This window comes from Megascapheus bottae, chromosome 8 (assembly GCF_031878675.1).
Source record: "Megascapheus bottae isolate mThoBot1 chromosome 8, mThoBot2.hap1, whole genome shotgun sequence".
In the NCBI taxonomy this organism is placed as follows: domain Eukaryota; kingdom Metazoa; phylum Chordata; class Mammalia; order Rodentia; family Geomyidae; genus Megascapheus; species Megascapheus bottae.
Window position 1 is genome coordinate 4,349,576 of NC_143516.1, and position 15,116 is coordinate 4,364,691.

At 42.3% G+C, this 15,116-nt stretch overlaps 1 protein-coding gene across 1 annotated transcript in view; it reads left to right on the plus strand.

Annotated features, from left to right (window-relative positions):
• Prkn (parkin RBR E3 ubiquitin protein ligase) overlaps window positions 1-15,116 on the plus strand; it is a 912,456-nt gene that overhangs the window by 492,978 nt on the left and 404,362 nt on the right. Inside the window, 1 exon segment of the mRNA XM_090337856.1 lies at window positions 5,408-5,491. Within this exon segment, the coding sequence (XP_090193982.1) occupies window positions 5,408-5,491 (84 nt within the window).

Sequence of the window (15,116 nt, forward strand, 5' to 3'; positions counted from 1 at the left end):
CATTTTCCACATAGGGCTGTGATCCCTGAGAGTAGTTGGATAATAGGAAAATTGAGAGGGGAAAAAAAAGAATTAAAAAATACCTACTAGTGCTATGTCAGTTCCCTTGGAAAAAGCTTAAAAATAAGCTATCTAGAAAGTTCTATTTTGAGAATTAAGAACTAACAGCAGTTGTCATTAAATTGTTCTCTTTTTTCCTTTAAAGAATGAAGGTCAGGATATGCCAGGCCCTATACCATCCATGAGGGAGGTATTTTTCTCCTCAGAAACATTGTTTAGAATGGATGGATTAAACTAGGTCAGACATATCTTAGAAACAAGTGGAAAGGGGCTGAAACAAATTCTGGAGCCTCAAAGTTCTCTGACTTCCCCTTTTTGTTTCAGATGACAAATAGCAGAAGAAGGTCTCAGGCCTTTGACTACAGCTATGTTAAAAACAATTTTGCTATAGCTATGTTATGCACCAGTATAATAGGACAAATTTCAAAATGATTCTAGTCCCTTAAGTTTAATTTTATCAATAAATATTTGTGGAAACACTTCAAGGCAATACTTTAAACAGAATTAATTTGAGGGTAACATGGAGTCATTGGTAACAAGTATAGTTTAAGTAAACCCACTGTGATAATAACAATAACTTTGAAAATAAGAAAAAAATCTCAAATGCAAGAGTTTGTAGTAACATTATGGAAAACGAGATTTTAGACTTGTTTTAAGCCTGCACCATGTGTGAAGAGCAGAATGATGACCTCATTTGCATAACTCAGGAAGTACAACCTTTTGTTTTCTCTGTCTGATCTTGTTGAAATGATATGAATATGAAATAGCCTCTTTCAGGCTTCAGTTTGCCACTAGATTTGGCTTGTAAAACAATTCTTTTTGGAAGATTTTAAAATGGAAGTTAAAATTCATACTTTATAGAATTTATTACCGCTTTTCCCTTTGATATCAATGAATTTCTAATGTCCATGTAATCATATTCGTAGATTTATACAGCATTGTACTTCATTCTTTTCTACAGGTTAGAACATTAACTTATCATCTGTAGTTATTAGTTTTCACTAATTCAGACAACCAAAAAAAACACTTGATCTGAGGTCTTCCTGTGTGCCTCCATACCTTCTCCGCTCTCTCTGGTCAGCTGTGCTAAGGTAGCCGTTGCAATAACATGGCCTTTACATGGCTACTTGTACAACAACTACAACTTTTGCAGTGTCCTAAATGCCCCTATGCTGGATAGTGGGTCCTTTGGGTTTACACGTCACAGAGCTGTGTTGTAACCACACAATTCTGCCTATCCACCGCCAGACCAACCATAGACTGTATATGTAGCCATCTGTCCACATAATTTGGTTTTGCAGGCTGGGAGTTCAGCCTAGTGGCAGAACGCTTGCCTAGCAAGCATGAAGCCTTGGGTTCTATTCCTTGGTACCACATACACAGTAAACGCAGAAATGGTGCTGTGGCTCAAGGGGTAGAGGGCTAGCCTTGAGAAATCTCAGGGACAGTGCTCTGGCCCTGAGTTAAAGCTCCAGAAATGGCAAAAAAAAACACCTTGGTTTTTGTGCACTGCAATTTCAATTTCACATATTTTCATATGTCATGAAATATATTCTTTTAGTGCTCTTCAATCATATAAAAATGCAGAGACGTTTCTTAGCTCATGGACTATATAGGAACAGAAGTAGGGAGCGATCTGACCAGCAGCTTACTCAGCCTTGCTACATTAATCAGTTTTCTATTGCTGTATGAAGTCCTTAAAATAAAGCATACTTAAAAGGCACAAAGGTTTGTTTTCTCTAACAGTTGTGCAGGCTTCCGTCCACGGCCAGTTGATTGTTACTTTGGGCCTGAGGCAAGTTATGAGAGAGACATAGAAGAAAGCCTTTTGCCTCAGAAACTGCAGTTTAAAAAAGAGGAGAGAGAAGGGAGTGCCATCCCACAAATCTCTGAAGGAATACCTCTAATCACCGGAACACGTGCCTCTAGATCCCCCTTCTTAGTGTCCGGTAACTCCAAACTGAAAGCTAAGTCCTTAGCAATTTTCATGCACAGTGTGAAATGATCAGCGAGTCACAATGCAGGATTTTCTAAAGTTACAAATCTGCTTTGTTAGGACATGGGTTTACTAGATATATGTTTCTATTGTTAAAAATAGGTAAGCATTTGTACTGATGCTATGGGTAGTACAGATAAACTAGCATATAGTGTTCACTGGGTTAGATCCTGTATCTAATAGAATTGTAGTTAGTTTTACTAGTTATATCATTAAATTATGGTTTGAAATAAAAAAGAAAATTATAAATGGAATTTTTTATAAATTTTTTGCACAACAGAAATATTTATCTGATTGTATCTTACCTCATAAAATTATAGGAATTGTTACATAGATGTTTTTAATTTTTTTGGATAGAGGTACTAGTATTTGAACTCAGGGCTTTGTTAAAATTTAAGCGAGGCATCAGTGGCTCAGGCCTATAACTCAGATGGCTGAGATATGAAGATCATGGTTCCAAGCCAGCTGGGTGAGAGAGTTGTGAGATTCTAGTCTCCACTTAGCCACCAAAACTCTGCAAGTGGAGCTATGGCTCCAATGATAGAGTGTTAACTTTGAGCAAAATAGCTCAGGGACAGTGTGTAGGCCTCCAGTTCAAGCCCATCACCCACACTCAAAAAGAAGCATGATCCACTCATCACCTGAGGGACATCTGCGTCGGTTGATCAACAAGATGTGGTATTTGTACACAACGGAATTCTATGCTGCTGTCAGAAAGAACAGCATCACCCCATTTGTAAGGAATTGGAAAGACTTAGAAAAAATCATATTAAGTGAAGTAAGCCAGACTCAAAGGAACTTAGGCTCAATGGTTTCCCTCATTTGTCATAATCAGTAGAAACCTTGGGCTCTCGTAGCAGAGATTTGCAATATAGCAAAACCTAGATACATAAGGTCATACAGTATGATGCTAAATGAAAGGACCTCCATATAATGAGTGATTGTTGTCCTTAATGTACTATGTTATCTCTCATCTCTTTTGCTGTCCCTTGGTTATCTCATATTGTTACAGTATTTCACTTTGTTATCTGATATATTGGATAAATGCGTATTTGGTTATTTGAAATTGGATAGGGAAGGGGGGAAAACAAGATGAGGGGTGGAGGTGAGGGGGAGGGAAATGGGGACCAAGACATGTGAAAGGGTATCACTGTATGTGAAGTAATGCACCTTCTATCTAGTGAATATCATGTAACCCTTCTATTAATTACAATAAAAATATATGTAAAAAGAAGCATGAATTTCTTGAAGTAACCATTTATGGGTGTGTAGAAACATAATGAAATCCCCTTTTGTAATTAATATATGCCAACAAAAGTATATCTGTGAGAAACTGTTTTAATTGCTCTTTGATCATGTGAAGCTCTGTGCCCAACACAAAGCAGAAGTGCAGACTCCCTGAGAGGAGGAAAGAACTGAGCATAAAGTATGAAGTGTATGGCTTCTCCGGACAACTCACTCCTCACGCCCCCCTCTGCAGTAGCTTCCACAGTCCACAAGCTCAAACACCAGCCAAAGGCAAAGCTGACCATAAACTTGGTAACAAGAGCAGCTTCAGTCCTGCTGTGACTCTTGTGTGCCCTTAGCTTCAATTAAGCAGTGGCATGGGCTAATGATCTGTGAATTCAAAATCCAAGGCCTCTAAAGGTCTGGGTTAAGTAGCTGCTCTTGAATGGCTCCATCCTTTCCAGGCAGAGCTCAGCTTCCACATGTTTTGTGCTTTCTCTAGACTAGAATAGTTTCACATGTGTGTATGCATATGTATGGGTGTGACTGTGTCCTGCTGCATGCATGTGTGTATGTATACGTGTGATGGGTGTGTGCGTGTGTGCATGCTGGTGGAAATAATTCCTGGTCCTGCACAACTTCCCTGGCATTTTCAAGAGTTTCTGCTACAAGGTACCTATTTAATCCCATTTAATTGGTGACTCTACAAGATACAGAGTTTTAAATTCTGAGCTTTGAAGGTATTGCTATGACTATAAAATTTGATTTTCACATTTACTTCCAAGTAGGTGAATCTGCCCTTTCTCTCTGGAAGATTGTAGAATCTCCTCCAAGTCCAGCAGGCAGAGATACTCATCTACCACTGCAGTCCACTGAACATTGCTAGGAAGAATGGGCCTCCCCTTTTAGCCAGTAGACCTCCCTCCAGGCCCACTCACTGGCATCCCAGGCAGAGCACTGCTGGCATTTTAGCCATAGGTCTGACGGAGGCAGGAGATGGCTGCCAGAGCTCACAAGGCCAACGGGCACAGGCACACATTGAGCGCTGCCCCATGGTCTTTTGTGAGTAATTTCCTTATGTGTGCTTTCCTTTACAAGTCAACATTTAAAGTCATAATGAACTTCAGAAAATTATCTAATTAAAATGTTGGACAATTAAGTTTATCGGGGGTGAGGAGACTACCCAAAAGGTACAGATTACATCTGCATTTCTTGGTAATTTGACTTCATAACCGCTTAAATAAGTGCCCTCTGTGAACCCAGTTTTGTATTCTTTTCACCAAATGTATTGTTAATGACTAAGAACAAGAAATGATAGTTGCTGCATATTATTTAATTTGGCTTTGGGTGTTTACTTGTCTTTGAGGATTTGGGCTATTCCATAGAACTATATTCAGACCATGTGTAAACAAAATGCATAAAACTGTGTTTTTTGCATTTTGGGGTCATTATAGAGATCTTGAAACTTAGACAAAGGGTTATGAAACAGTTAAACACTTTGAATACAGTGGCTGAGCTTTCTGACATTAATGCACTAATTGACGCATTCATTTTAAGTGCATTTTTTCCTGATTTAATGGAAAGCCTCTTGCTGTTATTTAAATTCTTATTCCTTTGATGGCTCTGAGGCTTTGGTAGGCATGTCCTATGCCAGGCCCCTCTGTAGGTGCTGGGAGGCAGACTGGATGAAGTCTACCCTACAAAGCCCACACTTGATGGGTCACAAACAACCACCCTTCACCCATACCACTTATGGGGCCATGGTAACTGCTGTGAAGCAAAGGAGAGCTGGCAGAGCAGATGGAGAATACTTGCCCAGTTCAGAGTCAGGCTTCCTATTGAGACCACATTAAAGCTGGACCCTGGGGAAATGGAAAGATGATGTATTTAAATCCAAATGCCTTGCAGACATATATATTTATGGTGATAGCTTTGACCTTGAAGATCTCAAGAAACATCTGGAGAGGCTCCCCTGCACTGGTGGACCATCAAAAGATTGTAGGACTGCTCATTTAATTGTCTTCCCCTGCACAGTGCAGAAGGAAAGACTTCAGAAAATATGCAAGGGAGTGCATTTGTACTGTAATTGTGCAACAACATTATGATTTCTTTTCTTTCTCCCAGAGTCCATCTTGCTGGGAAGATGTCTTAATTCCAAACCGCATGAGTGGTGAATGCCAGTCCCCAGACTGCCAGGGCACGCAAGCAGTGAGTACCTGAGCAAACCCTTTCTTCACAGAACAAGGGAACTGTGGTGTCGCTACAGTTTATTAAGAAAGCAAAAATGTCGATTAACTTTCCCCCATCTAATTCACAACAGGTGGTATAATATCCAAACGTGTTAAAAGAAAATTCTCAGGAAGGCCAGTGTAGTATTGCCTTCCAGTGTCACTTCTCTAGCGAAAACTACTTTGGGTGATGTGCTTGTGCGTGTGTGCGCGCGCGCGCGCGCGCGCACACACACACACACACACACACACACACACACACACACACACACACACACAGAGTCTCCAGTTTTCCAACTTGAACTACCAACACAGCAGGTGTCTGTGACCCCAGGAAGTCTAGGGACTTCTCCCAGAATCTGCAGAAGTGGATACCATCCAGTGGCTTCCCAATCGAATTCTGTTCTGATACCTTCTGCCTGGAGGCCACTTCCCATCTTCCCACAGTGTCAGAGCCAGGCTCCAACATGGCCTCACCTCACATGCCCACCGCAGTGCCAAGTTCCCTCTGCACCCTGAGTCAAGATCCCCATAGCCCCATCTCTGTTTGTTAAGCTCTGGTCCAGTGACCACCTTATTTTCCACTTTATGGCTTGCTGTGACAGTTAGTGCAGAGGGTGTGGGGGAAGCGAGGGACGGGACAAGGCAGGGTCTGGGTCCTCCCCCAGGGCCCCTCTGGCCACCGAAGCCATCCTGTCCATGCCCTGTCCTCTGGGGATGTACAGAGCTTCATTACAGGGAAGTGGTTGATTCCATTTTTGTCATTGCTTGTCCATTTAACCTTGAGTCCCTCTATCCTCTCTGGATGTTGGGCTGTGGGCTGAAAGTGCCCTAGTCTTTCTGGTAACTGGCCCAGCCTAAATCTTCCCAGGGCTCTTAGGTACCAGCCTATGAAAACTGCATTGCCTCAAAAACCCCAAGGAATTTAGGAAGTATATGGCTGGCATCAGGGAAGCAGACCAAAACTACATGGTTTCACAATTTTACAGGTGACTGTGCTGAAATATGTCAATTTAGACTTCTTACAAAGTGTTGTTCGTGGGCAGTAAAAAGACACTAAGGGAAGGGGCTTGTTTTGAGCCTGCCAAAAGGAAAAAAAAAGATATGATATGAATCTTATTTCTCAGTGCTTCTATCTTTTATTTATGGTCCATCTCATTCAAAGCTTCCTTTTCTGCTTTATCTCTTCCTACTTTTCTCTGGCAGTCTTCTGACAGAGTAGACTATTAGAAAATGTGCTGTGGCTGGCTGGCTGTATAACTGAATCACTAGCCTCTCTTCTTTGTAACTTTTCTTTTTCTGTAAGCATATGCCATATGCTTCATATATAACAGATGCTTCTGAAAATGGACCCTAAGCTCTGAAGTTATTTTGAGAATAATCTTATTATTATGGTCACGTTTATTGCTTGTATATTTTGTACTTTTTACCTCAGAAATCTTTGGGTCCAGCATACTCTGACTGTCTATCCTTTCTAAGCTGTAAATACTATTACGGTGCCAACACAAATGTCAGTGTTAGTTCGCAAACTGTCAGAGCCAGCTGGCAGCTCCTGTCTCCTCTAAGGAACAAAGTCTGTCAACAGCAACAGATACAGTGTTTGAGTTAGAATCATTAGAGTACCTTCCCTTGCCAGTCTGCAGGCTGATTGCAAGGAAATCAAGATAGCAGAGCGGCAGGCAGCAGTCACACAAGAATTCTCCCTCAGACTGGGACTAGAGACCAAGAGCACATTCTTATTAATGCAAATTCTGAAGAGAGAAATCCTGGAGAAAAATAATGATGTGCACGTCAATCACAGATATCAAAGCATAATACACTCTGTGACTTCCCTACTGGGATGGAATTAAAGTCTATATTTTTAGAGGAAAAAATTTGTAAGTATAAATATATACATATACCTGTGTACTAATACATGTATAGTTTACCTAATATGTAGAAACAAATACATATATTAGCTATAGATATATGTCATTACATACATGTAATCACTCATCTATCCAGCCATTTTTTTCTTTCCATTCTCTGGTATTTATAACTTCCTGGACTTCATATCATCTTTCTAGACATCTGGGTTCCTTTGAAAATCTATTTCAGTTGTTGACTGACTGCCTCTCCTATTTCTTGATGGTAACTGATGAGATTTATTCATAAGAGAATAACAATTCTGTATCTATGAGGATTTAGTTTCAAATCAGGCAAAAAGAGAATCTGTAGTGGTATTGAAAAAAATCATACCTTTTGATTGTTGAATATGTAACTTATCTCCATTGTCACAGCAGTATAAATTAATTATATCACCATGCTATTTCTTACAGTGTGGTCAACTAAAATCTCTAAAACCCCCATGTAGTATACGCCATAGACAAATGCTAAATTAAATTACGATATATATATATTTTTGAATGAACAGTTGTGCGAGTAAGGAAAATTTCTATGCCAGCAATCAAGAGGAAGCTGTAGGAACTAGGGCCAGGCCCCACCTCATGATGAGCACTGATTCCGGGGTGAGGACTGCTTATGGCAAAAGCACATCACAGTGCAGTCCTGTCCAGGGTGGAGGGGAAACGACAGAATCCCACACAGAGCTGGTGGGATAAGGAGCTCTCCTTTGTGAGAACGTTGGCAGGAGCCCAGCTTCTTTTGTTCTCGCTCATGGGGAAGGTTACTTGTCTTCATCCAAGTTGGTGCCAGTCAATATCCACCCTTCACATGGGACTGAAACAAAGCCGCCTCCTCTCAGAGGCCTGTGCCTTCCAGTGACTCCTCGGATGACTCTTCAGAAACTACTTCACGGATTATGAACCAGTAAGAAGAATCATCTGCCATGTTAGAGGACAATCCCATCCAAACCTAGGGAAAGAACATGGATATGCTTTCTGTGATGTAACAAAAGGAGCTGAATGTTAGTAGGTTATGTCAGAATTCGTAATTGTGCATACTAGTAGGCTCTGTAGCAAATAAGTTCTATGTACAGGGACCATCAGAACGTCCATCGGAAATTTGATCTGGAAAGATACCACAGCGCAGCTGGAGGAGGAAGGGCTGACCACACGAGACCGGAGTCCCGGAGCAGGGCACTCAGGTCCGCGTTGTCAGATGTACGGACGGGGACAGTGGTGAACCGTGTGGAGGACACGATGCAGCGGAGTCCTGAGGTCGAGCGTGGCACAGTGGTCCAGAATCCCAGGGGGCTCCACGGGGCATACATAAAACAGAAGCCTCCTCCCTGTAAATCACACTGGGGGTCAAGCACAGAGGCGGGGCAGGCAGCCCGATGAGGAGGAGGAGGAGGAGGAAGACCCGGCTACAGGACCATGGAGGGGAGCAGCCGGGATGAGGGCGTGGCTGGCGAAAGGGGCGTGGTGTGGCGGGCTGGCAGAGGGGCAGCTGGTGAAAGGGGCGTGGCAGGCGAAAGAGGCGTGGCAGGCGAAAGGGGCGTGGCGTGGCGGGGCTGGGGAAAGGGGCGGGGCGGGCTACGGAAGGGGCGGGGCTGACGAACGGGGTGGGGCGGGGTGGGCGGGCTGCCAGAGGGGCTTGGCGGGGCGGGGCGTACGGAAGGGGCGGGGCAGGGGCGGACCGGGTCGGGGGCGGGGCTGGGGAACTGGAAGTGAGACACCTCATCAGATGCCTCTAGAGCAAGGCCTGAACCTCAAGGCTCCCTTTTCCCTGATGGAGATAGGCAGGGCTAGGAAGGGAAAGATCCCCTCAGATCAAAAGGAAAGAAAACTTACAATTATTTCTCAAAGTAAAAGACACTCAAGGTCACTTTAAAGAGGTTTCTTGAGCGCGTCCATGTTTTCATTATTTAGTAGCCTATATTTTTTTTTTATTTTTGTGAAGTTTACCTGACATCCTAAGTGAAATTTGCATAAATGAAATTCTATAATGTTTCCTTTAGATTATTTAATTTTGATAGGGCTTTAATTTGTTTTCTTCAAACATTTCTTCTTCTTAGGAACAGTTGAGCAGGACCTCTTAAAATAGTTCTGCAATTTATTTAAAATGGAATGAGATACTTAAGATTATCCCCTGAACTGTAATAAACAACATACTTATTAAACTCCGTATAATAAATGGAGAGTTTTCATCTTACTCAAAGTGCAATTTATTTCCCACATTTTCCCCCTGTTGGGCTCAGTATATGTCAACTGGAACGTTAGTTTGAAGAAAAGTTGATATTCATAGTCTGCATGTCTGATTCCGTCTTCTTGGGAGATGCCGACTAAAACAGAATACACCGTAGATAAGAGTCCCCTAATACTGAACGATTTTGATTTATAAGCCATTTGCATATTTTATGTCCAAAAAGTTTCTTATTAATGCTTTAGTTGGATGAAATTGCCATCCTCCGAGGGTCTGTGCTTCTTTGGTTGTTTTCATTATTGTTTCAGACTTTATTAGGATCTTACAGAATGAGCCTCAGGGTAGAAGAGATTATTCTTGCTTTCTCAGTACCTAATAATAATGAGTGGTTGGGGTTGATTTGTTTTTAAAGGAAGATGTAGGGTTGTTCAAAGACCCCTGATGGATGTGGGCACAAAGGACTGTCTCTACATGTGCAAGTTAGCCTCCATTTGTGTGGTCCTCGCTCCTGGGCACTGAAGCATGGCCAATCGTAGTACAGATGTGTGCTTGCACAATCCCAGTCCTTGTGGCTGCCCCGACTCCAGCCACTGTCCACCGGCAGCCCAGTGTCTGTTTGTGGAGGCTGGAGAAGGAAGGCAGAGCTGAGGGGTGTGAATGGAGGCCCTCACACCTGGCTTGTGCCGCTCTGCAGGTGACTGACAAAAGTTCCCCCTGTCCTTAGGCTGTTCTCCCCAGTCAGATTTTCTAAATTCTAAATAAGATTGAATTGTGAGAGCTTTGAAGTCAAACTCAGATTATGATTGAATGGTGTCTAAGCGTGACAAAATGTTCTCTGTTTTCTGACATGCAATTTGGGTGACAAACTAGAAACTTCTTGCAGCATTTTTCAAAAACTGTTCAAGTGTTTAGACCCAAGGACAGCTTATTTCTAAGCCAACTTTGGAGTACCCGATAAGAAAAAGTTCCCTTTGGAATTGATGAGGTATTTTTGTTTTATAACTAGTTAAATCTTGGCAAAACAAAAATAAAATCATCAAAATTTTGTTGATTTATGAACATGTAGTTATCGATTTTAAATTTCAGATTTAAGGAGGATCTAGAAGTAAAAGATGTTTTAAGAAGCCAGTGGTTATTTGAGAGTGTGAATCCAAGGCTTCTTTCAATTCAGACTTCTTTACTCTGTGGTTTATCTTCGCTCTTTCACATGTAACTAAATCATCATTCATCTTTGCCAGGACTGTAAATGAGTCTCTATATGGAAAAGAGATGAGGTGCCATGCAGCTGTGTATTCCCTCCTCAGAGATGCCCAGTGTTTACACTGACTAAGCATGTCCATACAAGATCACCAGTGTTCACACAGACTTCACGTGTGTACACTGAGGAGATCTGTGTTCACATGACCCTCATAGTGATGAGCCCTTAGCTTAATCCCAGCATTTTTCAAGTCATGTGCAGATCCCATAACAGTTATTAAATATTGAGAATCATTCCTGTCTCCTCATCCAGGAGACTCCTAGTCCATGTGAATCATAAATAGTCTTTTATACTGATGATCTGTAAATCTCTAATTTGTAGTTTGCATCTCCTTTTGAACAAAATAGGAAATAATCATAAATATATTTATGATGATATTTAAATATGAGAATTTCCTAACCAGAATTTTCAACCTAGAATCTTTAACATTTTTACTTCCTAATCTTTATCTTTTAAATAAAATGACTCTGAAACTATACGTATATAACTAGGAAGATATATATTTAGGTTGCATTATGGCTTAGAGGAGGAACCCAGACAACAAGGAAACAACAAAGGTCTTTATCATGTTTAATCAAAACAAAAGTGTGCTCCTGGCTTTAGATCAGGGCGGAAGATCCATTGATCCACCAAGAAGGATGGCATACATGTGAAACAGGAGCTTCAAAGTAGATTGAAAATGAAATCTTGAAAACCTGAGGAAAGAAAGATGAAAAATCTCAGCATACATGAACATGAAATTGGTGGAGAAATATCAGAGATTAACACTGGGGGATCACAGGTTGAGAAGAAAAGGAGGAAGATTAGAGAGTTAGGGAGCACAGACTGAGGCCCGCTTCTCAGCCGGGAACTGGCCCTCCTGCTCTTTCAAGCAGGTGGGTGACAGCTCCTCATCAAGCCTATGACAGCCGTCAAGCCACCATCAGCTCTCTTACCTATGTCCAGCTAGCTCTCAGATGTTATCAAGCGCTGTGGTAAAAGGTAGTTCTTGAGATACATACTTCCAAAACTTTTATTTAAAGCAAATGTATCACTTGATATTTAAAACACAAACCATAATTTTATAGAGAACTATATCTACAATAAAATGTTATTCATGTAGGAGGAAACGCTCAGCCTCTGATAGTTTTGGGAAACAGTTTGGGATTTTCAGGTCATCTGAAGTTCCAGAAGGAGGGAATTACTATCCTCAATATTCAACAGAAAGAATAAACTGGAAAGATATGTCACACGAGTGACTCTTTTTTTAGGTGAATAGAAAAATGTTATATTTGAAGACCAGGACAACAAAATACCATTTGTAACCTGTATCTTCCCCTTGGAAATTCTCATAACTCACGAAGAACACCTACTGTGCCCAGAAGACAGAAGTTCAGCAGCTAGAGATCTAGTTAGGGAGAAAAGACTTTAGAAATTACCACAAAATTCAGGGAATTATAGAAAAAGTGTGTATGCAATTCACTGCTCTTAGAGTTTGAGTGAAATTCAGGCAGGTAAAAAGATTTAACTGTAATCTAAGTATTGGCAAGGACAGGTAGAAGGGCATACAAGACTTCACTGTTGGAGTAAAACATAAGCAATCTATGAAATAGTATCAACACAAGGGTTTTGAGACAACCATGAAAACTGTCTGTGGGTGTTGAGAGAACAATGAGTCCCTTAATGGAAGCAGTCCAAGAAGGTTTGGTGCAGGGGCAGGTGGGAGGGGCAGTGCAGGGTGTGGGGTGTTGGAGGTTGGGAAGTGGTTGAAGAAATGATGGCAATAAAGGGGTAGAAAATCCAAGCAAAATCATTCCATAAACTTCCATCATCTGCCGGCTTCCTGCTGCACAGTGTGCTGGGCTCGTGTGAACGTGGGCATTGAGTACTTTGCTGGCAATCTCCCAGTCCTGATGAAGAAATAAGCAAGATGCTCAGGGGACAAGAGACGGAGCTTCTAGAAAGCTCCCTTGCCAGGGGAGGGACAGGCAGTGCTGAGGTGGCAGGAGAGGGGAAGATGCCTAGCAGGACTGACTCTGACCAGAGACCCATGGAGGACGTGGGAGCTGCTGTGGAGGGGCACGGGGCTGTGGGGGAAGGAGGGAGTTAGCACTTATGTGGTTGCTGGGCTTTGTCTGTGGCCTCCCTGTGATGCCATGGCAAGGTGTGTGCATGCGGAGGCTGGGAGGCCCGGGGGCTGGTTCATGTGGAGCCATAGTGACACAAACAAAGAGTGCAGGAAAGGCTTCATGGGATAAATAAAGTGAAAGATGACGTCTCTACAAGCATTTTCTGCCCACTTTGGCAAAGTGTGACTAAGGATGCATATTGCCCTCCTTAAAATGAGAACAGCCAGCAAACAGGAATCGTAGCATAGAGCTGATTAGAAGTGCTATGCCTTTATGGTATTGATTGGATCATTAAGAACAGCCATATGGTTGTTTTCTGTCTTAACTGTTCATGCTTCTCCAGTGTAGTCCTCAGCAGGAGTCTGTTTAGTGCTTGATGGAAGTTCCATCTTTACCAGAGTCAGTTCTCCCATTGTCTGAGGCCGCCAGCCCCTTCCCCCTCCTCCTTCCTAATGCTCTCTTTGTCAAGTGCTAGGGAAAATCCGGTACGTTTTCCTCTCCCATTAACTCCCCAAAATACTAGTGTGGGAGGAGGGTGGGTTGGTAGTGAGGAGAATGTCTGGCTCATGGGAGGATCTGAAGGTAGAGGACGCTGGTGTTCGCTTCAGAGGCCGCATGCATGGAGTCGGGAAGCAGCGTGAGCAAGGCTTTCTCCTCCTACCTTCAGCTTCGCTAACCTCTGCATATTCCTAGTCTCTGGTTTTTGAAACCAAGATTATAAGTCACTTTCAAATTTCAGTAGCATCTGAGAGGACTCTAGATCCCATAAATATTCCCTTGACTTTCCAAAATAAAAAAAAAATGCTCTAGTGGGAATCGTATAATTGTCAGTATCTGAATATTTTCCGACCTTATTCAGAACTCTCTAAATTTCCCTGGAACCCACAACCATCACGTTGCTTTATGATTTATTAATTTCCTACTTGTCTTATAAAAATGAACCATTATAGCAAAGAACCATTTCTCCATATGCTTCTACCATTTTATTAAAACTTAAACTCATTCTCTTAAGAATTGTAAAGGCCATTAAGTGATTTTACTTTAAGCAATTTGATTCATATCATAATTCACTTAAAGATCTCTTGCAGAACCAGCTTCAGTTGAGTATTTAATAGTAATAAATATTTTTATATTCCTTTAAATTTGGGCACTTTTTGGTTAAAATGGAAGTGTTCATAAATGCTTTCACTTGTAAGGAGAGCTGTGGTTCAGTTATGCACTTTAATGATGGCATGGTCATTTCATCTGAATACAACAAACAGAAACAGAAATGAGTGTGTGCATAGCTGGGTTCATTAAGGGTGAATGATTATGGCTCCAAAAGAACAAAGCAGCAAAGCTAGCAATGCACCTTGCTTTGGAGCTGAGCAGACAGGCTTCGTAGGATGACTTCTGTTTACTTGCAGGGAACATTCTGACTTGAGAGCAATTTCTAAAAGACTTGGTCCCGCAGTGGTTGGCCCCAGTGATGTGTCCAAGTGAATCAAGATCCCAAGAGAGCAAATTTGGGGAAGGTTACTCAGACCAGAAGTTGCTTGTCTTTAAAAAATACCTGTAATAATCGTAAGTATTGAGTAGAATCTGCGGAAAGCGGCCCTGCCCCTCTGTAGTGTGGCTGTGACTTGCTCAGAGCTGCCACCCAGAGCCAGTGGGACAGGAGCCCAGAGCCCAGCGTCTTGAGTAAGTTGCAGAGAGGTGGAGTGGGAGGGAAGGTGGAGAAATTGGCCCAGCACCTTGTGCTTTGCACTTCAAACAGAGGGCCGTGACCGGGCCTTACAGGAGGAGTTCACACACCTGGCTTTGCTTATTCTGCCCTGCCCCCTCGAGGGGGAGTCCATGTAGGCAGACTGGTTGGTTTGTTGGGGGTATGACAAGACCGCCACCTTGGAGACTTATTCTGCTGACATTGTGCACTGCTGCACTCCTAAGAGGTCCTGATACTGGGGCTGCAGGAAGCTGAGTCTCCTTAGCCTCCTTCCTTCCTCAGTCAGGCTTCCTGGGAAAGTAGCACGGACCACAATCCTTTGCTGCATTACCTTAATGCATTGGTTTCTTCACCTAGGAAAGAAATAATTGTGTGGTATCTCTGAGAGGAATTAATGAGGGATGTGTGTCAGACAGCAGTACTTACAAGCTGAACACATCTTTTTATT